The sequence below is a fragment of the Mytilus californianus genome, unplaced genomic scaffold (genome assembly GCF_021869535.1).
Source record: "Mytilus californianus isolate M0D057914Y unplaced genomic scaffold, xbMytCali1.0.p SCAF_14, whole genome shotgun sequence".
Taxonomy (NCBI): Eukaryota; Metazoa; Mollusca; class Bivalvia; order Mytilida; family Mytilidae; genus Mytilus; species Mytilus californianus.
Genome location: NW_026262626.1, coordinates 30,375,782 through 30,400,939, shown reverse-complemented (window position 1 = coordinate 30,400,939; position 25,158 = coordinate 30,375,782). Strand labels below are relative to the sequence as shown.

The 25,158-nt window shown below is 32.2% G+C and overlaps 1 protein-coding gene and 2 long non-coding RNA genes across 6 annotated transcripts in view; 1 reads left to right on the top strand and 2 right to left on the bottom strand.

Moving 5' to 3' along the window:
- Nucleotides 1-12,218, top strand: part of LOC127724785 (uncharacterized) — an 87,361-nt gene extending 75,143 nt beyond the window's left edge. The window contains exon 2 of the long non-coding RNA XR_007992690.1: nt 11,808-12,218. This is a non-coding gene — a long non-coding RNA (uncharacterized LOC127724785). The remainder of the gene's footprint in view (nt 1-11,807) is intronic.
- The window catches only part of LOC127724656 (carnitine O-palmitoyltransferase 1, liver isoform-like), a 212,107-nt gene continuing 188,256 nt past the window's right edge, over nt 1,308-25,158 (bottom strand). For all 4 annotated transcript variants that reach the window (XM_052231687.1, XM_052231689.1, XM_052231686.1 and 1 more), the window contains 3 exons: nt 23,297-23,485; nt 18,917-19,087; nt 1,308-1,790 (listed from right to left, as the gene is read on the bottom strand). In XM_052231687.1, coding sequence (XP_052087647.1) covers nt 1,713-1,790; nt 18,917-19,087; nt 23,297-23,485 — 438 coding nt within the window. In that variant the 3' untranslated portion in view covers nt 1,308-1,712. The remainder of the gene's footprint in view (nt 1,791-18,916; nt 19,088-23,296; nt 23,486-25,158) is intronic.
- LOC127724759 (uncharacterized) lies at nt 1,799-17,463 on the bottom strand. Its single transcript, XR_007992658.1, has 3 exons — nt 13,087-17,463; nt 3,698-3,776; nt 1,799-3,299 (listed from the first exon to the last, which is right to left on the bottom strand). It is a non-coding gene; the product is annotated as an uncharacterized LOC127724759 (long non-coding RNA).

Genomic DNA, 25,158 nt, shown 5'->3' with positions numbered 1-25,158 from the left:
CATGTAAACGGTCTGAACTATTTGATGAGATCCAATACATTATTAGTAGAAATTCAAACTTTGATGTGATTTGGTCCACTTACTTCTCATGATGATTTTGAAATTTGTTTTTTTTTTTTTGGGGGGGGGGGGGGGGGGGGTTTATTTTATCTTTTAACTTAACTTTGAACAGGAAATTTTCACATCATTTTCTGTTAATAAAATTTTATTATAAACCGAGAAAAAACATCTGGAAAGTTAAAAGCCTGTCAACATTATTCTGGTTTATATACTAGCAGAAAAAAGAAATGTGATTTTTAAATAAATAGTAAAAAATGTTTGTATTTTAGATAATTGAAGAGTATTTTTTCAGAATGTTGGAAGGTAAATCTCATCATGGTCCATGATCATAAGTTAAGGTGCAGTTAGGTGACATTTTAGTGCCATAATACCACTGTTATAACTGTTCAGGAGCATACTTCATTCTTTCAAACCAATTGTTATGATTCATGAACCAAATTTTCTTTCTGATTTTGATGTCTGGATTATGTCAATTAAATGAAACGTTATCCAATGTATCCAAATTTAAATAAAATATTACAGCAAAGACAATACTTTTTGGTCATGTCTGCAGTGTTATGAGCATCACCAGACTTCAGATCTCTGTGAGCATAGAGATCACTATATGCTTACTTTAATTTGTTAAAGCTTGAAAAGGTGTCCCTAATTGTAACAAAAATGTTTTCCTTGTTAAATAGAGATAAAAAAATGCATAATTGGTATTCCACAAAATACTGACACAACAATTTTGTGTGCAGGAAAACTTGTAAAAAGAAGCATGTGCTTAAGAATTAAGCAAAAATATGTCGTGCAGAGTATAACAGAATATTCATAATATATATAAGCAATACCTCTATTTGAATTATTTCAATTTCCCCACAAATGTAGGGAGAATAGATTGGTACATTGCTCTACTTCCTGCACTTTTTGTGTGCGATTTTGACAAAATGGTTTCCTTTTACAAATATGGCAATATATATACACATCATTTCGTAAAATGAATATCCTAAAATATATTATTGGTAAATTGCTTAACATATTATGAAGAATTTTTATCTCACTGTACTTTGTTATGTTTACTGACAATAATGGTAGAGATGATGGCTGAAATATATCTAACCATCCAATGACTATAGAGATTTTATTCCACTTTGTGTTAAATGCAGGATGAATAGCTGTTTTTGTGCTATTTTTTTTCAGATGTAAATCTTTCACATCCTACTGATCATGCACTATATACCTGGATCATAAAAAATCAATTTAAAACATTAAAATTGTAAAAGTTTAATAAGAGTAAAATACAGACTATTAATAAAGCAATTCACTATTACCATTTTGTTCCTAAACGGCTAAAGCTTTTAATCATTAAATGTTGTGTTGATAGTTTATTTTCATTTCTCATTTAGTAAAAATTTGATGGAAAAGATCCAAAAAATATGATTATATATAAATAAATGACAAGATTTATCAACATAATCCCCAAAACTAAAAATCCATATGATATTTGCGGGTGTTGAATAAAAATTCTTCTTGCAAAACAGAACTTGTTTTTCTAAATGGTCTTATTCAATAAATCATACAGTAAAAACATAAATAAACCATTAAGTAAACACATCAATCTAAAATTGATCACATGGTTGGTTGAAATAAATTCTCATTAGACGAAACTGTCATCATGAATTTTTGGCCTCAAACATATTTTTCACATCTGCTAGAGCTTTTTGAATCTGTTCTGCAAACTTCTTAGCACCCTAAAAATAATAATCATTTTCTTCAACATTTCTGTATAATAACAATGGTATTATTAAAAATCATACAAAATCAAGTACAATTGATTAACTAAGAAATTCAAAATAATGTCTAAAACAGTGAAGATCCAATAACACAAGCCCTGAGTTGTCCACTTCACAAAAGAAGGTCCTTTTCTTGGTTTATATTACATTTCCTATAAGCAGCCAATAGGCAATTTTTGGTGGGTTCGTGCTGCTCAGTCTTTAGTTTTCTGTACTGTTGTTTGTCTGTTTATCTTTTTATTTTTTAGCCATGGCCTTGTCAATATAAATAAGAAGATGTGGTATGAGTGCCAATGAAACAACTCTCCATCCAAGCCACAATGTATAAAAAGTTAACAACTATAGGTCAAAGTACGGCCTTCAACACGGAGCCTTGGCTTACACCGAACAGCAAGCTATAAAGGGCCCCAAAATGACAAGTGTAAAACAATTCAAACAGGAAAACCAACGGTCTAATCTATATAACTAGAGGCTCTCAAGAGCCTGTGTCGCTCACCTGATTCTACTTCAGTTTTGGAAATCATGTAAAAATATATCAAAATCATAACAGATACCTAATAATGAGTGAGGCCAAATTTGGTTTAATATTGGCCCTGTAATTTTTTTATTTTTTTTTTTCAGACTTTACATACTTTATTGAAAACTTTCACATTTTTTAGTTGGATACAGAAAGTACCGGTACCTTATCCCGGCCTCGTTAAACATTAGATTGTATATTTAGATAGAAAATAGTTAGTAATTGTTAGTATTCTAAATTATAAAATATATACACTATATTATTATGTATCCATTATTTCCATATTGTTCAATAAAGAGAGAATTTTATTTCCTAAAGAAAGAAAAAAGAGAAGAGAAAGTAATAAATAAATAAAAAAACAAAGAGAATAAAATGCTTCGCTGGGGCGCAGCTTGATACGACCGCAGAGGTCGAACCCTGAACAGTTGGGGCAAGTATGAACACAACATTCAAGCTTGATACAGCTCTGAATTTGGATTGTTATTAAATATTTGACACAGCATAGGTTTCTGACACAGAAAGAATGTGGTCTAAGAACTTGAATTTTTTTAATTTACCTATTATGGTCCAATGTCCAAAATCAAAATACATGGTTAGATTCAGCATATCAAAGAACCCCATATATTCAATTTTTGTTAAAATCAAACAAAGTTTAATTTTGGACCCCAACTTGGACAAACTTGAAAACTGGGCCCATAATCAAAAATCTAAACACATGTTTAGATTCAGCATATCAAATAACCCCAAGAATTCAATTTTTGCTAAAATCAAACTAAGTTTAATTTTGGACCCTTTTGACCTCAATATGAACCAATTTGATAGCGGGCAATTTAAAAAACGGGACTTAAAATTAAAAATCTAAATACACGGTTAGATTTGGAATATCAAAGAACCCCAATAATTCAATTTTTGATGAAATCAAACAAAGTTTAATTTTGGACCCTTTTGACCTCAATATGAACCAATTTGATAGCGGGGCCAACAAATAAAAAAAACTAAATTCATGGTTAGATTCAGCATATCAAAGAACCCCATATATTCAATTTTTGTTGAAATCAAAAAAAGTTTAATTTTGGACCCCAACTTGGACCAACTTGAAAACTGGGCCCATAATCAAAAATCTAAACACATGTTTAGATTCAGCATATCAAAGAACCCCAAGAATTCAATTTTTGTTAAAATCAAACTAAGTTTAATTTTGGACCCTTTGGACCTGAATGAAGACCAATTTAAAAAACGGGACCCAAATTAAAAATCTAAAAACACGGTTAGATTTGGCATATCAAAGAACCCCAATAATTCAATTTTTGATGAAATCAAACAAAGTTTAATTTTGGACCCTTTTGACCTCAATATGAACCAATTTGATAGCGGGGCCTACAAATAAAAAATCTAAATACATGGTTAGATTCAGCATATCAAAGAACCTCATATATTCAATTTTTGTTGAAATCAAACAAAAAAAAAAGTTTAATTTTGGACCCCAATTTGGACCAACTTGAAAACTGGGCCCATAATCAAAAATCTAAATACATGTTTAGATTCAGCATATCAAAGAACCCCATATATTCAATTTTTGTTGAAATCAAACAAACTGGACCCTATCTTGGACCAACTTGAAAACTGGGCCCATAATCAAAAATCTAAACACGTTTAGATTCAGCATATCAAAGAACCCTAAGAATTCAATTTTTGTTAAAATCAAACTAAGTTTAATTTTGGACCCTTTGGACCTTAATGTAGACCAATTTAAAAAACAGGACCCAAAATTAAAAATCTAAATACACAGTTAGATTTGGAATATCAAAGAACCCCAATAATTCAATTTTAGATGAAATCAAACAAAGTTTAATTTTGGACCCTTTTGACCTCAATATGAACCAATTTGATAATGGGGTCCACAAATAAAAAATCTAAATACATGGTTAGATTCAGCATATCAAGGAACCCCATATATTCAATTTTTGTTGAAATCAAACAAAATTTAATTTTGGACCCCAATTTGGACCAACTTGAAAACTGGGCCAAAAATCAAAAATCTAAATACATGTTTAGATTCAGCATATCAAAGAACCTCATATATTCAATTTTTGCTAAAATCAAACAAAGTTTAATTTTGGACCCTTTGGACCTTAATGTAGACCAATTTGAAAACTGGACCCAAAATTAAAAATCTAAATACACTGTTGGATTCGGCATAACAAATAAATAAATGTGATCAAAGATTTTACAAATCTAATGCGCCATACTGTGCAATTAAAGATTTCTTCTTGAAATTTTTCAATATTTGAAATTTGAAAAAAAAATAATATTTGAAGAATAATTTTTTTAATTTCTGAAATCTGAAATGAGAAAAAATTGACCCCCCACAATTTCTTTTTATCCCCCCCCCCTTTTTTCCCCCAAAAAATTCTTTCCCTCAAGATATGGTCATAATCTCAATTCAAATTTCCAATGGAGTTGGCAACCATAATTACCCATTTAAATTTACCATAGTGCTAACTTAATCTATTTTATAATAGAATTAAAAACATAGTGTCAAATCTTTCATATGGATTTTTTTTGTAAAAAAAAAAGATGCAACATTTGCAGATATTTTTACTGGTCTTCCTTTATAAATATGCATTTCTTTAAACATAATTTAAAAGCAGTGTAAGGGAAGTAACCAAAACGTTGTATTTGGATTACCTCCCTTACACTGTTTTAAATTATCTTTATTGTTCATTAACCATTACTTTATACATAATTTAAAAGCAGTGTAAGGGAGATAATTTCAATGATGTATTTGATTTATCTCCCTTACACTGCTTTAAATTATGTTTTGTACTAAAGTATTTGTCCATTAACCAGGACAACCTTGTTTTTCCCCCTTTTTTGTCCCTAATTCCTAAACAGTTTGAGCCATAACCCCCCAAAGCAAATCCTAACCATCCCTTTGTGGTATGGAAACTTGTAGTATAATTTCAGAGAGATCCATACACCGTTCCACAGTTATTGTCTGGAAACTAGAAAATGCTTATTTTTGGCCCCTTTTTGGCCCCTAATTCCTTAACTGTTGGTACCATAACCCCCAAAATCAATCCCAACCTTCCTTTTGTGGTATTTAACCTTATGGTCAAATTTCAAAAAGATCCATTTACTTAAACTAAAGTTAGAGTGCGAAAACCAATGTGTCTTCGGACGACGACGACGACGCCAACGTCATACCAATATACGACCACAAAATTTTTTTGCGGTCGTATAAAAAAAAAAACAAAAACAAAAACAACTAGAGGCTCTAAAGAGCCTGTGTCGCTCACCTTGGTCAGTATGTGCATATTAAACAAAGGACACAGATGGATTCATGACAAAATTGTGTTTTGGTGATGGTGATGTGTTTGTAGATCTTACTTTACTGAACATTCTTGCTGCTTACAATTATCTCTATCTATAATGATCTTGGCCCAGTAGTTACAGTGGAAAATATTTTGTAAAAATTTACAAAAATTTATGAAAATTATAAAAAATTGACTATAAAGGGCAATAACTCCTTAAGGGGTCAATTGACAATTTTGGTCATGTTGACTTATTTGTAGATCTTACTTTGCTGTACATTATTGCTGTTTACAGTTTATCTCTATCTATAATAATATTCAAGATAATAACCAAAAGCTGCAAAATTTTCCTAAAATTACCAATTCAGGGGCATCAACCCAACAACGTGTTGTCTGATTGGTCTGAAAATTTCAGGGTAGATAAATATTGACCTAATGAACAATTTAATTCTTGTCAGATTTGCTCTAAATGCTTTGGTTTCAGAGATATGAGCCAAAAACTGCATTTTACCCTATGAACTATTTTTTAGCCATGTCGGCCATCTTGGTTCGCGGGCGGGTCATCGGACACATTTTTTAAACTAGATACCCTAATGATGATTGTGGACAAGTTTGGTTAAATTTGTCTTAGTAGTTTCAGAGGAGAAGATTTTTGTAAAAGATTACAAAAATTTACGAAAAATGGTTAAAAATTGACTATAAAGGGCAATAACTCCTTAAGGGGTCAACTGACCATTTTGGTCATGTTGACTTATTTGTAGATCTTACTTTGCTGAACATTATTGCTGTTTACAGTTTATCTCTTTCTATAATAATATTCAAGACTATAACCAAAAACGGCAAAATTTCCTTAAAATTACCAATTCAGGGGCAGCAACCCAACAACGGGTTTTCAGATTCATCTGAAAATTTCAGGGCAGATAGATCTTGACCTGATAAACAATTTTACCCCATGTCAGATTTGCTCTAAATGCTTTGGTTTCAGAGATATAAGCCAAAATCTACATTTTACCCCTATGTTCTATTTTTAGCCATGGCGGCCATCTTGGTTAGTTGGCCGGGTCACCGGACACATTTTTTAAACTAGATACCCTATTGATGACTGTGGACAAGTTTGGTCAAATTTGGCCCAGTAGTTTCAGAGGAGATGATTTTTGTAAAAGTTTACGGACGACGGACGCCAAGCGGCAAGTGATGAGAAAAGCTCACTTGGCCCTTTGGGCCAGGTGAGCTAAAAAACGAGAAACAAGAAACAGCTATGAACCACACCAACAAACGACAACCACTGAACAACAGGCTCTGGATTTAGGACAGGTGCATAAAAGTTTATTTTCGCCTTATGAGATTGAATGTCCCTTTAGTATCTTTCCCCTAAAAGCATTTCTATTAACATGTCCCAAAATCATCTGGGTCTAATTTGCGCTATTTGTAAGAGCATTTTTTGTTACCATGAATGATAATATACAAATGGCTGGATGTGTCTGTGTCTAATTTAACTAACGGCAGTTTTACCACGTCTAAGACTGTGGTTTACCATCTACATCATCTGGTCTGCTAAGTACCGAACATGACCTATTCCCGAATATGACTGTTTTCCCGAGTGTGAATTCACATTGCTATTAGACGTGTCTCGGGATTTATACATCCAACATTCATGTATTTAGTTATGATGTTTCGTTTGTAATTCTGGTTGGATATTGTGTTATGTCTTTTCGTTTGTGGTTTGAATTCTTTTTTTATTTTCTACATGTATGTAAAAGTTAAGATAATTAATCAACTAGTTCATTTATATGATTTTTAGTTTAAAGCTACTATATGCACAGGATTTATTTGTTTTTACAGTTTTTATTTAGAAGAAAAACCAACATGGTTAGAAAATACAAATAATTACACCATTAATAACACAATTCTATATTAATATTCTTGTAATGTTAGAAAAAAAAACATAAAATAACACCATTACAAACTCAATCCTAATTTTATATTCTATTTTTAGAAATTTACCTGTGACGTCACTTTTTGTGGCATTGATACATTTGTGTGACGCACAGTTTATAATTCTATTGAGGTGTAAATGGGAGGTGTCTGTTGTTATTCTATGGTTTACATGTTGTAATGTACTACATTTATTATACTATTTATTTATGTATGTCTCTGTCCTCAGTGTTCTTGTGTTTAGTTGTAATGTATTCCTGTCACATAATGTTGTCATTTTAGCGGTATTTTTAACATTGCCATATAAGCGGGAGGTTTGGCTAGCCATAAAACCAGGTTCAACCCAGCATTTTTTCTTAAAATGTCCTGTAGTCTGTACCAAGTCAGGAATATGGCAGTTGTTATCAAATAGTCCATTTCTATGTATGTTGACGTTTGTTTTTGTAGCAGTTCAGTGTTTATGTTGTTCTGTTGTTTTCCTCTTATTGTTGATGTGTTTCCCTCGGTTTTGGTTTGTGACCCAGATTTGTTTCAACTAAATCAACTTATGACTATTGAACAGCGGTATACTACTGTTGCCTTTATTTACAACTAGTGTGCCCACAGTTTGGTGGATAAAATGCAACCATAAACCTGATATATACAAACATTCATGACAGTTTCACGCTCAAAATGAAAAAGAGTTCCATGGTTCAAAGAACTTCATGCTGAGATCGATTGAAGGAAAAAAAAATTCCGACCTACCAACTTTTTTTTTTAAGGTCGAGGAGGGGATTGCAACTGGAAAACATTTCTTTTAAAATTTTAATAAATATAGATATGATATTGCTAACAAAGTTATTTTATATATATGAAAAATAGTTGGTTGACCTTGCTGATATATAAGCCTTTGATTTATTTAAACTTCATAAATTCGAAAAAAAATGTAGGTGTGGGAGTGCTACCAATGCAATGTTCAATATAAGTTATATTTCAGTGAGACATAACTCCTGTAAAAATGATTGATAAGAGCTGATTTTTGAACTCACTTAAAATATTGCTAATATAAACATTTGATACAAATTTCATAACAATCCTACAAGAAAATTTAGGTGTGAGACTGCTAACAATGCAATTTTCAATGTAACTAATATTCTTAATGGGGCATAACTCTAAGAGTCTTTAAATAAATGTGGATAGTGTCCACATGTGGACACAGATGATGCCCCCGCTTGCATATCATATAGTTATAAAGGGACATAACTGAAGAACGGTAAAAGTGACGCTACCCAAATTTGAACTTGATCTGAGTTTTGTGGTAATAAGCATTGTGTGTAAGTCTCATAACATTTGGTTGAGGCTAACTTAAGTAGAGAACAGAAACTAAAAATTCAGCAATTTTTCTATTTGTAAACACGCATAACTCTAGAAAGGTTGTGTATAAGTTTTATAACATTTGGTTGAGACAAACTAAAGTCTCCACCAAATTTCGTACTTAATCTGTATTATGTAGTCATAAGCATTGTGTATAAATTTCATAACATTTGGTTGAGGCAAACTAAAGTTAGAAAACGGCATAGTTGCCAAGTGACATGATATTCGCGTGTAATACACGCTTTTTCAACGGTTTACCAGCGAGGATTTTGTCACATTTCCGGTCATAAAAGTGACATGATCATTAAGTACTATCAAAACAACCCCTACTTTAATACCTTCTCATTTTAATCAAGGCTAATTAGTTGTCGAACAGCTGAAATTTACCTGTTCAGGTGACAGGTAAACTATTTTGAACAGGACATTGATCGGTCTATTCAAAGTTATTTTCTTACATTTCAGCGGTTTGCATCTAATTAATTTAGTCAAAAAGATTTAAATTATCAGAAATACGTTTACAAATATGATTTGATGGAAAAATTAAAAAGGTGAAAATGAAAAATCGTCATAACCACGTTGTTTGAACTCTGTTTGAACTAGTACATGTGTGCGCAGGTGTGAAATTTAATTATGCATCGTAATTTCTTCAAAAAATGCTTAAATTGTCATTGATACCTTTATCTCACGTTTATTTCGAATATTTTCTTGAAGAAATAATGTAGAAAGAGCTACGTACACTCATTCATGCTTTGCAAACGTACACGGAATTTACGTATCCGTCTCTGGTCCATGTTTTACCATTGTCAAGATAACATCCGGTATTAGATTTTAACGAATGTAAAGTTTTTGACAACGTTATTTTGCACAAATAAAGAGTCTAAGGCAGATATACGTACGCTGATGTTGCACACTTCGAATGATGCACTGCCAATTTAACAGTTTACGTCAGAACTTCGAATTTGAATCAAAGAAAGTTTAATATTGTTTTTTTTTAATGTCAATCATTGGGATGGCCAACTCAGCAACTGAATACCATAATTGCCTTTTGTTTATTTAGTCTTAAGGGATTAAAATCGGGATAATATATAAAATGTCCGGCTGGCTAAAAATAATTTTGGAAGCCCTGGTTATTAGACGATAAATACAAAGAATTCTGGGGTCAGTCTTTTCACCACCGAACACCACCGCACGACGCCGAACACCACTGAACACCCAAAAAGACCACTAACCCTTAAGAAAAACAGTAATGTTACACAATAAAACAATAAAATCGATTAAATTACGTAAATTTTAATCCTATTCTCATGTTTTCACATTTTATGTGCATTAGTGATGTTAAAGTTGAGAATCAAAATTTAAAAAAAAAAAACGCTTCCGGATCCAGCAATATTTTTTCTGGATTTGCATTGTCTGTATTTCATTGTATATTATCTTATGGTCTTCACTTTTCAATTATTAGAAATAAATTGTTCAAATAAGTTAAAACATTTTATTTAATGAGAAATTATCACAATAATTATATTTAAAAAAATGTTAGACTTGAAAGTGTACGGTTCTGACAACAGCCCTGCAAGACTGTCCTTTTTGGTTCTCTTGTTATCATTTCTTATTATTTATGTATATATATGTATAAACATATTCATCCTCGTTCAGAAGGTAAGTAAAATATATAAATATAAAGATGAAAACAATATATTTAGGTGTGTTAGATGGTATTTTAATGTGTTCGGCGGTGTGTGGTGGTGTTCGGTGGTGAAAAGACCTACCGAGAATTCAGAAGTAATTGTTTGGTCGCCATTGTTTTAAATTCTATCATGATGGACGAACAGCAAAACCCTTTAAGGTAAGTAGTTTGTGATTAGTTTTTACGATTTTGTGACAATCTTTCTTTCAAATTAACTTAGGGGAAATGTCCATAGAAAGAGGTCGCTTTCAGGGCTTGTACCGTCGCCTATAGATAAGATAATTGCTAAGCAAAAACGATGTGTATGTACCAAGATTCAAGATTTATAAATTATATTTGGGAGTTCGAGTTTAAATGATCAAGGGAAAAGTAACGCATAATTTGTGCACCCTATGTTGCAATCATAACAATACATGTGAGAGTAGAACAACAATGTAGCTATTTGATTAGGCATTTAACATGTTTAATCAATAATGGACTCATTTTGGTAAATCAAATTATAAAATATTTTTCTTTTTCAGTTTCATATCTGGCCAACAGATTTCAACAGGTCATAGGAGATGGAAATATCACTGAACTGTTGGATCAGTTCCTATAGTACCAGCTGTCTTCTGATGAACTACCCAGTCTTGACCAGGCAATAGCAACATGTATAGTTTGTTGGAAGCAAAGGCAGTGATTAAAGATGACATTTTAGATGGCAAAAAAAATTGTTATGACACTTGTTCAAAGCTTGATAAAGCTATTTTAGTTCAGCCAAATACCAATTCTGACTGTGAGAGAGCATTTTCAATTATAAATAAATTTACACTGAATTCTGATCAGAACTTGACAATCGTGCCTTGTTATCAAGTAAATGTAACCAAACTGGCAGTTGTTTTGAATATATATGTGCCTAGTGATGTTGCTTCAAAAGCAACAGTTGATATCAATAAAAGTTTACAGTAGACTCTTATTTATTATATTAACAAATTTGTATGATGATTACTGTGAAATTATGAACATTGTTCATATGAAAAAGTCTGCATTTACGTCACGCATTTTCACACGCTTTTCAACATGTCATGTCATGTCATTACATGATTTCTTAATGTCAGAGGTTGGCAAGTATGGAAAACGGAAACAAAAAATTTGTACTTGATCTTAGTTTTGTGGTAATGAATAGTGTATAGGTTTCATAATGTTTGGTTGGGGCAAACTTAAGTTACAGAATGGAAACTAAAAATTTTGCAATCTTTCAATTTATAAAGGGGCATAACTCAATAATGGTTAAAGTGACACTACCCAAATTCAACTTGATCTGTGTTTTATCAGTGGAAGTCAAAATTAAACATTGCATTGTTTAAAGCATTGATTGTCGTTGATTTAACTATAATCATGGACAAAGGAAGATAACTCCAATTTTAATAAAATGCTTCGCTGGGGTGCAGCTTGATACGACCGCAGAGGTCGAACCCTGAACAGTTGGGGCAAGTATGGACACAACATTCAAGCTTGATACAGCTCTGAATTTGGATTGTTATTAAATATTTGACACAGCATAGGTTTCTGACACAGAAAGAATGTGGTCTAAGAACTTGAATTTTTTTAATTTACCTATTATGGTCCAATGTCCAAAATCAAAATACATGGTTAGATTCAGCATATCAAAGAATCCCATATATTCAATTTTTGTTAAAATCAAACAAAGTTTAATTTTGGACCCCAACTTGGACAAACTTGAAAACTGGGCCCATAATCAAAAATCTAAACACATGTTTAGATTCAGCATATCAAAGAACCCCAAGAATTCAATTTTTGCTAAAATCAAACTAAGTTTAATTTTGGACCCTTTGGACCTTAATGTAGACCAATTTAAAAAACGGGACTTAAAATTAGAAATCTAAATACACGGTTAGATTTGGAATATCAAAGAACCCCAATAATTCAATTTTTGATGAAATCAAACAAAGTTTAATTTTGGACCCTTTTGACCTCAATATGAACCAATTTGATGGTGGGGCCCACAAATAAAAAATCTAAATATATGGTTAGATTCAGCATATCAAAGAACCCCATATATTCAATTTTTGTTGAAATCAAACAAAGTTTAATTTTGGACCCCAATTTGGACCAACTTGAAAACTGGGCCAAAAATCAAAAATCTAAATACATGTTTTGATTCAGCATATCAAAGAACCTCATATATTCAATTTTTGCTAAAATCAAACTAAGTTTAATTTTGGACCCTTTGGACCTTAATGTAGACCAATTTAAAAAAAGGGACTTTAAATTAAAAATCTAAATACACGGTAAGATTTGGCATATCAAAGAACCCCAATAATTCAATTTTTGATGAAATCAAACAAATTTTAATTTTGGACCCTTTTGACCTCAATATGAACCAATTTGATAGCGGGGCCCACAAATAATAAATCTAAATACATGGTTAGATTCAGCATATCAAAGAACCTCATATATTCAATTTTTGTTGAAATCAAACAAAGTTTAATTTTGGACCCCAATTTGGACCAACTTGAAAACTGGGCCCATAATCAAAAATCTAAATACATGTTTAGATTCAGCATATCAAAGAACCCCATATATTCAATTTTTGTTGAAATCAAACAAAGTTTAAATACTGGACCCTATCTTGGACCAACTTGAAAACTGGGCCCATAATCAAAAATCTAAACACATGTTTAGAATCAGCATATCAAAGAACCCCAAGAATTCAATTTTTGTTAAAATCAAACTAAGTTTAATTTTGGACCCTTTGGACCTTAATGTAGACCAATTTAAAAAAACAGGACCCAAAATTAAAAATCTAAATACACGGTTAGATTTGGAATATCAAAGAACCCCAATAATTCAATTTTAGATGAAATCAAACAAAGTTTAATTTTGGACCCTTTTGACCTCAATATGAACCAATTTGATAGTGGGGTCTACAAATAAAAAATCTAAATACATGGTTAGATTCAGCATATCAAAGAACCCCATATATTCAATTTTTGTTGAAATCAAACAAAGTTTAATTTTGGACCCCAATTTGGACCAACTTGAAAACTAAGCCAAAAATCAAAAATCTAAATACATGTTTAGATTCAGCATATCAAAGAACCTCATATATTCAATTTTTGCTAAAATCAAACAAAGTTTAATTTTGGACCCTTTGGACCTTAATGTAGACCAATTTGAAAACTGGACCCAAAATTAAAAATCTAAATACACTGATAGATTCGGCATAACAAATAAATAAATGTGATCAAAGATTTTACAAATCTAATGACCCATACTGTGCAATTAAAGATTACTTCTTGAAATTTTTCAATATTTGAAATTTGAAAAAAAAAAAATATTTGAAGAATAATTCTTTTTAATTTCTGAAATCTGAAATGAGAAAAAATTGACCCCCCACAATTTCTTTTTATCCCCCAAAAAATTCTTTCCCTCAAGATATGGTCATAATTTCAATTCAAATTTCCAATGGAGTTGGCAACCATAATTACCCATTTAAATTTACCATAGTGCTAACTTAATCTATTTTATAATAGAATTAATAAAATGCTCCGCAGGGCGCAGCTTGATACGACCGCAGAGGTCGAACCCTGAACAGTTGGGGCAAGTATGGACACAACATTCAAGCTTGATATAGCTCTGAATTTGGATTGTGATTAAATATTTGACACAGCATAGGTTTCTGACACAGAATGAATGTGGCCTAAGAACTTAAAAATTTTAAATTGGACATTCACCTATTATGGTCTAATATCCAAAATCTAAATACATGGTTAGATTCAGCATATCATAGAACCCCAAGAATTCAATTTTTGATGAAATCAAACAAAGTTAAATTTTGGACCCCGATTTGGACCAACTTGAAAACTGGGCCCATAATCAAAAATCTAAATACATGTTTAGATTCAGCATATCAAAGAACCCTAAAAATTCAATTTTTGTTAAAATCAAACTAAGTTTAATTTTGGACCCTTTGGACCTTAATGTAGACCAATTTGAAAACGGAACCAAAAATTAAGAATCTAAATACACAGTTAGATTCAGCATATCAAAGAACCCCATATATTCAATTTTTGTTGAAATCAAACAAAGTTTAATTTTGGACCCCGATTTGGACCAACTTGAAAACTGGGCCCATAATCAAAAATCTAAATACATGTTTAGATTCAGCATATCAAAGAACCCTAAAAATTCAATTTTTGTTAAAATCAAACTAAGTTTAATTTTGGACGCCTTTGGACCTTAATGTAGACCAATTTGAAAACGGAACCAAAAATTAAGAATCTAAATACACGGTTAGATTCAGCATATCAAAGAACCCCAATAATTCAATTTTTGATGAAATCAAACAAAGTTAAATTTTGGACCCTCTGGACCTCAATGTGGACCAATTTAAAAACGGGGCCCAAAATCCAAAAACTTAATACACGGTTAGATTCAGCATATTAAAGAACCCCAAGAATTCAAGAATAAAACCCCATTGAAATTGATCAAGAAATAAGCAATTTATACGAAGTATCTTCTTTTGCACAATACTGTGCAATTGAATATTTCTTGCTATTGCGCAATACTGTACAATTGACAATTTCTTGCTATTGCGCAATATTGTGCTATTGGATATTTCTTGCTATTGCGCAATACTGTGCAATTGAAGATTTCTTGCTATTGCGCAATACTGTGCAATTGAAGATTTCTTGCTATTGTGCAATACTGTGCAATTGAAAATTTCTTGCTATTGCACAATACTTATTAGATAATAATTTACACATCCTGTTTGGTGTGTATCTCCTACCATATCATTATTATTTGCTTTTAAATGTTAATCAGAAATAACCAACTTAAAATGGAAAATTTTAAAAGAAAAAAAAAAGGAAAAAAAGAAAAAAAAAAAAAAAAAAAAATCCCCCCCCCCAATTTTTTGAACCCCCTTACGATTCATCACCCCCAAACTCAATCCCAGCCTTCCCTTTGTGGTATGGTACCTTGCAGTACAATTTCAGAGAGATCCATACACTTGAACACAAGTTATTGTCTGGAAACTAGAAAAATGCTTATTTTTGGCCCCTTTTTGGCCCCCAATTCCTAAACGTTTCGGGCAATTACCCCCAAACTCAATTCCAGCTTTCCCTTTGTGATATGGAACCTTGTAGTACAATTTCAGAAATATCCAAACACTTACACACAAGTTATTGTCATGAAACTAGAAAAATGCTTGTTTTTTGCCCCTTTTTTGGCCCCTAATTCCTAAAATTTTGAGGCAATTACCCCCAAAATCAATTACAGCCTTTCCTTTGTGATATGGAACCTTGTGGTACAATGTCAGAGAGATCCATACACTTACACACAAGTTATTGTCTGGAAGTTACAAAAATGCTTATTTTTGGCACCTTTTTTGCCCCTAATTCCTTAACTGTTGGTACCATAACCCCCAAAATCAATCCCAACCTTCCTTTCGTGGTATTGAACCTTATGGTAAAATTTCATGGAGATCCATTCACTTAAACTAAAGTTAGAGTGCGAAAACCAATGTGTCTTCGGACGACGCCAACGTCATACCAATATACGACCAAAAAATTTTTAATTTTTGCGGTCGTATAAAAATATAGTGTCAAATCTTCATCAGGATTTTTTTGTAAAAAAAAAAGATGCAACATTTGCAGATTTTTTACTGGTCTACTTTTATAAATATGCATTTGTTTAAACATAATTTAAAAGCAGTGAAAGGGAAGAAACCAAAATGTTGTATTTGGATTACCTCCCTTACACTGTTTTAAATTATCTTTATTGTTCATTAACCATTACTTTATACATAATTTAAAAGCAGTGTAAGGGAGATAATTTCAATGATGTATTTGATTTATCTCCCTTACACTGCTTTAAATTGTTTTGTACTAAAGTATTTGTCCATTAACCAGGACAACCTTGTTTTTCCCCCTTTTTTGCCCCTAATTCCTAAACGGTTTGAGCCATAACCCCCCAAAGCAAATCCTAACCATCCCTTTGAGGTATGGAAACTTGTAGTATAATTTCAGAAAGATCCATACACCATTCCACAGTTATTGTCTGGAAACTAGAAAATGCTTATTTTTGGCCCCTTTTCGGCCCCTAATTCCTTAACTGTTGGTACCATAACCCCCAAAATCAATCCCAACCTTCCTTTTGTGGTATTTAACCTTATGGTCAAATTTCAAAAAGATCCATTCACTTAAACTAAAGTTAGAGTGCGAAAACCAATGTGTCTTCGGACGACGACGACGACGCCAACGTCATACCAATATACGACCACAAAATTTTTTTGCGGTCGTATAAAAATTACTCGATATATAGAAGAAAATAAATATTTTGCAATTTTTCCATTTATAAAGGGGCATAACTCTAGAATGGTTAAAGTGACGCCACCAAAATTCTTACCTGACCTGTGTTTTGTGGTAATAAGGATTGTGTATAAGTTTCATAACATTTGGTTGAGGCAAACTTAAGTTAGAGAACGGAAACTAAACATTTTGCAATTTTTCCATTTATAAAAGGGCATAACTCTAGAACGGTTAAAGTGATGCCACCAAAATTCAAACTTGATCTGTGTTTTGTGGTAATAAGCATTGTGTATCAGTTTCATAACATTTGGTTGAGGCAAACTCAAGTTAGAGAACGGAAACCAATTTTGGGACGTACGGATGTACGTACATACAGACGGACAATGGTAAAACTTAATACCCCCACCGCTACGGCGGGGGCATAAAAATACTTGATCTGCACTCATTTACGAACTTGTCAGAGGCATTGCTGATACAAACATATAATAAAAATTTCATGCCCAGTATATTCTGTCCACAGAAGAAAATTAGAAATTTATGAAAATCAAAAGGGGGCTTAAATCAATAGGTATAAACAATTCACCAAAGTTTCATGAGAATTGCTGAATTTTTAAAGAATAAAACCCCATAACTCAGATATGTAAAATGTAAAATTTATAAAATTCTAAAGGGAGCTTACATCAATAGATATAAACAATTCATTAAGTTTCATAAGAAATGCTGAGAGCATTTTTGAGTTTTTGTCCGAAAACTGGATAATTCCCTTTTTTTATGAATAAAACCCTGCAACTCGGAAACGTAAAATCTAAAATTTATCAAAATCGAAAAGGGAGCTCATGCCAATAGATATAAACAATTCATCACAATTTCTTGCAAGTTGGTGAAAGCATTCTTGAGTTATAGTCAGAAAACTGGAAAATCCCCCCTTTTTTAATGAATAAAACCCCACAACTCGGAAATGTAAAATCTAAAATTTATTAAAAACGAAAGGGAGCTCACGTCAATAGATATAAACAATTCACCAAAGTTTTATGCAAATTGGTTAAAGCGTTTTTTAATTAATGTCCGACATGTTGACGATGGACGGACAACGATATACCATAATACGTCCTGTAAACGGGCGTATAAAAAGTGAGAAGCAATTGCTGAACCATGAAAATGAGGTCAAGGATAATGAACAGGAACTTTGTATTATCAGGCATCTATATACAAAGTATGAAGCATCCATGTCTTCTACTTTTAGAAATATAAAGCTTTGTACAAACAGTTTATGTCGCTGGATTAGCATTCCTTTGTCTCATATTATTTGACGACTCACAGGTGAGACAAATAAAAACAAAATCAAAAAACACTAAATTTCTATACAAATTTGCCAAAATAAAACTAAAATCTCTTGGGAAAATAAGTCATGATGGTATATTTTTTTCTTTGAATAAATTGATAAGTTCAGTATAAATTTGACTTCCAGTAAAAATTTCTTTAAAAAATAAACAATATTAAATAAACTCATCATAGATACCAGGACTGAAATTTTAGAAAGTGATTACCAAATGAGACAACTATCCACTATGACCTCCTAGTTCAGTTCTTTGATGATTTCTAATTCTAAAAAAATAAGCCAAAGTCTTGAATGGTTGGGTTGCAATATTTGTGACCAATCAATGTAGAATGTTTACAATCATGTAAGTGCAATTACATAAAGCTTAAGGGGAAGAGGACTTTTTCTTAAAGGGAAATCACACTATTTAAAAGAGATAGAAAAAGTTAACAATTCAAAAGAATAAACCAGCCTGAATTATGATAAAATCAATCAATGAAAAACAATTAATGCAGATAGCATCCAATGACCACTGGATTATAGGCTGGATCCTGACAAGGGACAGTCACTTTAAAATGAGGACCTGTACTTAAGTGTATGTTCTGAAAACAGACAGAAAATCCAAAATGTACGATTTGTTCAAACTTACTGTTGTTGGGCAAGAATTTTTACAAGACACATGGAAAAAGATAACATCTTCTCCAGCAATGATGTATGACACTCCATAACCATCATCAGCAACAGGACCAAATCCTCCTCCTGCTGATATATGTTCTGGATGTTTCACCAGGTCTAATTTATTGGTCTGTTGATGTGGTGTCTGAAATAGATAATTTTTCCATAGTATATTTTTTACAAGGATGATTCATTGATTAGTTGTTTGCAATAAACAGTTTTATAGGTCATCACTGAAATGATGATGAGGTGTCAGAAATAAGTAAATTTAACTCTGTCTTAGTTTATCTCAGAGTATTTTTGACAAATATAAAATGAAAGAACCTTTAGCAAACAATCTCCCAAACCCAACATAACAGTGAACGCCTGGCATTGTTTCTTCTGTTTATAAGTTTTATTTGATCCAGGCATCATATTGTCGAGTTGTTGTCTCTTTGACACATTTCCCATTTCCATTCTCAATTTTATCAATAACCTAATAGTTTTTTTTTTTTTAAATGGGGACAAAATGGGATATCTTTTAAAGTACATTTTGTACCCTTCAGAAAAATGGCAATTTCAGATTTGTTCTAATTATCAAACTCATCTGAGGTTTTCCAGGTTTTGATGAGTGGTACACCATCATATAATTTGAAGAGGATCTGAGAAAAAATGAAGGAACTTTCCAAGCTATAAGAATTAATAATAAGTCCTCTCCATTTTTTTCCCCATTTTTAATTGCTTTTTTTTATAGATTTTATCGATATAAAAAAAAATACAAACGTTTTTTCCTTCAAACTTCTGCAAAGATAGCAGCTTAAAGGAAGATTTTAAAAGCATAGATAAACAAGAGGCTGTCAGAGTGACAGCAAACCAGATTTTTTAACATTTATTTGTGTCCTGGTATTTTTCAATATCACAAGGACCATAACTCCTGAACGGTAAGAGTGACAATCATCAATATTGAACTTGACCTCCATTTTGTCATCAGTAACAACATATCAAAATTTGAAAAGCCTTGGTTGAACATTCCATGAGTTAAAGCACGGACACGACTGGAAACACCATTTTTCAATCTTTCAAGAACCACAACTTCTGAATGGTGAAAGTGACAATTGTCAATATCGATCTTGACCTCCATTTTGTCATCAGTAACAACATTTTAAAATTTGAAAAGCTTTGGTTGAACAGTACATGAGTTAACGCACAGACACGACTGGAAACACCATTTTTAAATTTTTCAAGAACCATAACTCCTGAACGGTGAAAGTGAAAATCGTCATATTAAACTTGACCTCCATTTTGTTATCAGTAACAACATATTAAAATTTGAAAAGCTCTGGTTGAACATTCATGAGTAAATGCACGGACACTGTTTGGCAGCGGGAACTCAAATAATTTCAATATGTAACAATGTTGCTAGTATAACAGCATTTCGTGCAAGGCTTGCAATGGGTTGAATTAACCTCTTTATACATTAATACTATAATATTATGTTTTGAATCTTTTTTAAGCTATTTTTATTGATCATTAATACTTTTATCATATTCCTATCGAATCGTTACACATACAGTAACAGTTTATTATAAAGTAATTGTCAGATATGAAGTCATCTCATTTTTTTTAAGAAGTTGCAATGGTTGTATCATATTAAAGAACGTTGATCACATAGCATATAATAGAAATAATTCTCGGTTTGCCCATTAAGACCCCTTTTACTCAGAAGTCCAAGGGTATCCGAGCTGAAAAGTAGCACTTGCCTTTGAGACTACGGGCAGAAAAATTTCACTACCCACGTCCATTCACACAGGGAAGGTGAAACCTGAAACGCCATGTTAGAAAATTTGTCACAGCTGGATAGTAATCCCTATGTCTCACATACTGTGTCTCAGGCAAGACAAAAAACCAATGAAGGGCGGTAATGTAAGTATGAATGAAATAAAGCCACAGGTTAATTTTTTTATCAATGTGAAGTCGGAAAAATTAAAAGTCTAACTCTGAAAATCGCCAGCTGTTTCCCATAAATGTATCACATGAGTTGTGCTACCCAACCTCATGAAAATTGACGTTCAGCCTGCTGGACACCTGCCCATAAAGTACTGACCCTCAGTTTATGCCCTGGAGGTCACAAAATTTTGTATCTAAAAAAACAATGGGGTGTAAAATAGACGAAATGTACACAAAAGGTTTCTGTAATTTGTAAACAAAGTTCAATTTTACTTCCAGAAATGTGGTAAAAATTTGTATTGAAAACTTGAAAGAATGTCCTTTTAAGGTCAAATCAATCAATATTGTTTATGTTTGCATTCACAAAATCTATAAAATCTATATTTCAGGAAGAGAGGGAAGTAAAATTGAGAATGGAAATGGGGAATGTGTCAAAGAGACAACAACCCGACCATAGAACAGACAACAGCAGAAGGTCACCAACAGGTCTTCAATGCAGCGAGAAATTCCCGCACCCGGAGGTGTCCTTCAGCTGGCCCCTAAACAAATATATATACTAGTTCAGTGATAATGAACGCCATACTAAACTCCAAATTGTACACAAGAAACTAAAATTAAAAATAATACAAGACTGACAAAGGCTAGAGGCTCCTGACTTGGGACAGGCGCAAAAATGCGGCGGGGTTAAACATGTTTATGAGATCTCAACCCTCCCCCTATACCTCTAGCCAATGTAGAAAAGTAAACGCATAACAATACGCACATTAAAATTCAGTTCAAGAGAAGTCCGAGTCTGATGTACCTTTATACTTTTTTGTTCAATGAACAAAAAATTGGCTTTTTCATTATAAGTAATATTTTTTGTCATGGGTATGTTTCTACATTGTTATCATATCAATTACATATGTTACTGTTTTTAATTTGTTCATATGCTATGCAATCCAATACACAAAAAAGGTAGTAAGCACCTGCTTTTCCTATGAGGGGGCTGTCATTTTAGAAATTGGCGACCTTTAGTAGGCTTTACAACAGACTTGAAAAGCGTGACTTCATAATAGGATTACAACACTACAGCAGCACCAAGAGCGATGTGTATAAACAATAGTGTGATTTCCCTATAAGTATCTAACAAGATAACAAACAGCAGGAAAATAAGTTCCTAAGTCAGGAAAATGGGAAAAAAATCTTCAAACAATTCCATAATAGCAGGTGCACAACTCCTAAATGTGTGCAATCTTCCTGTGAAGTTTCAAGGATCTGGGTCAAAAACTTTTATCAGTTGAAAATTTGTACCTTCTTTCATAAAATTTGATAAAAACGACTAAGTTCCCTAGTCTGGGAAAATGAGAAAAAATAAATGTGGATAGCATCCACATGTGTCCACAGATGATGCCCCCGCTTGCATAGCATATAGTTATATAAAGGGACATAACTGAAGAACGGTAAAAGTGACGCTACCCAGATTTGAACTTGATCTGTGTTTTATCAGTGGAAGTCAGAAATTAAACATTGCATTGTATAAAGCATTGATTGTAGTTGATTCAACTATAATCATGGACAAAGGAAGATAACTCCAATTTTAAAATTACTTGATATTTAGAAGAAACGAAAAAAAATTCCATTTATAAAGGGGCATAACTCTAGAACAGTTAAAGTGACGCCACCAAAATTCAAACTTGATCTGTGTTTTGTGGTTATAAGCATTGTGTATAAGTTTCATAACATTTGGTTGAGGCAAACTCAAGTTAGAGAACGGAAACCAATTTTGGGACGTACGTATGGACAAGGGTAAAACTTAATGCCCCACCGCTATGGCGAGGGCATAAAAATCCTACAATATATTTGTAATCCTCTTCCCCGGCCAGCTTGTCAATCCGCCTGACATTGCCATACTATATTAAGCCTGTTTCGGACTTGAGTTGACATCTATGCAAAATTTTCAAGGGAATAGCCAAACTGATAATCTGAGTTAAGTTCAGAATTACAGAAAATTATGAGGACTTCTATTGCATATCAAAAGGAAGGTTTGATGGACATCTAACACAACATGACTAGGCCACTGAGTGGCGGGAACATCAAAAGACCAGAAGGCAAATATTTATTAAGATAAAATAAATTTCTTACTGTATGATTGGAAGTAGATTTTGGCTTAAAAGATTTCAAGCTGACAGACAAAAACATTTTTTTCCTGTGCATATAGTCTTTCAGACTCAACTTTACTACTTTTTTTTATCATGCCTTTTCATGCACTTACACTGTTGTTTTAGACCATAAAATAATCTTCAGATATTTGTGTTTTTTTAGGATAATTTGTCTCATGCACATCTTCGGCATAATTTTTCTGTTTTGTTTTAGAACAATTATTTATCACAAAAAGTAAAACTGTAAAATTGTTTCTCATAAAAAGTAAAATGAAGGAGTGATTTACCTGACTAGTAGATAATCTCCAAGGTTCACTGAGTACTTCTGTCAGGAAAGGAGAATCCTCTCCCAAGTATTTGGATACAACATACAAACAAAAGAGATGTCTGTCTATACCATGTCCTGACATAGCATCTCTATAACCTTTCTGATGCACCTCTGCTGCAACATTCATTAACTTTATACGTTCTTTATTCTAAAAATACCAGAATGAGATAGCATTAATATTCCTATCAAAGATAACTTTTATAAGAATGTTTTTAAAAGGTTTCAAAGACAGTGCAAATCGAAATTTGGTATCTTTTTAAATACACTTGTTCCATCTTTTTCTACTTATGTAAAGTTATAACTTCAAATTCAGTAGATCATGTCTAGAAGATTAATTAGGTCTCATCATAACATCATTCCAAATATGAACACAAGTATAAAAGGGGCATTCGCTGTCAAATTCATATTCACCGATTTGACCCAAACTCTCATTTTTGATTTATAACATACTAAAATGTATATATTCAAATTACAATAGTCCATAAGAAACAATTACTCATACATTGACTCGTTAAAAAGTAACAGCATTTCTTTGTATAATTTAGACTAGACACCATCTAATTATCCATCAAGATGACCTCTGAAGACTGTCCACTGTCATATAACCCGTAATAAACATAGTATAAATATAAGAGACAATCAAGCATGAGCAATTGAACGAATTTCTAGGTCTGTTTGATTTCATGTCATAGATTAAAAACCAATGTATATCATCCTTTTACCTGTATAAGAAAGATTTTTTGTGGCCGGATCAGTCAACAAAATTGTTATTTCTGGTGTTTTCCTTCTTTCACTTTTCAATGTTGATATTCTTTTCTTTTAAATGAATGAACCACATGCTGAAAACATGTGTTGCCCATCTCCACTTAAGGTTAAGTTAAAGGTTGCATGAAAACAGATTCAAACGAGGTTGAATTATTGACTTGACAGAAATGTTTACATTGTTCCAATTGTTTAAGATTTCTTATTAGATGTGTTTTTTTTTTTTTATGCTCTTGCAATAGAGAATTGATATTTGAAATTTTATTGATTTAAATTTTAAAGGGACATTAGCTACAAAAATTTGACAAAAAACAAAAGGATTTTTTTTGTTTCGAACATTTTTAAAAGTGGAATAAAGAAATAACATTTCAACAAAATAAGCTTAAAACATCAGTGGTGCATTATTGACTTGCAAGTCAATAATTCAACTCATCTGAATCCGTATTAATGCAACCGTTTAATTCTACCTTTAGAGGAGATGGGTCAGCACATGTGTTCATCATGTGGCTCATTTAGACAGATGTATTATAAACAGCTGCGCCATGAGCGCATGATACGCCTGTCGTCTTGTGTGTGAATTTTTATGCAATAATCATAAATAGTTTCTGACATATGGCCTGACATGCGAAAACCCCCTTTTTTTACAAAAAACTCAATATCTCTAAAATAAAATTTTGAATCAAAACCAAAAAGTATACAGATCTTTAGATTAATATAACTAAGAAGTGTGTAAAATTTTAAGCAATAATCATAAATCGTTTTTGAGATACGGCACGACATGTGAAAACCCCTCTTTTTTAAAAAACAAGAGTGCACACGCTGAAATGTCTCGCCTTGTTTACTAACCATTGATTTTATGTTGATAGTCCTAAATATAAAGCTTTACTACAAGTAACACATAAACTTAACATGATCCAAGAAAATGAGGTCAAGGTCAGATAAACCAATAAAGGCAACAGTAGTACACCGCTGTTTGAAACTCATAAATCGATAGAGATAAAAACAAATCCGGGTTACAAACTAAAACTGAGGGAAACGCAGAAATACATGTACACCTTA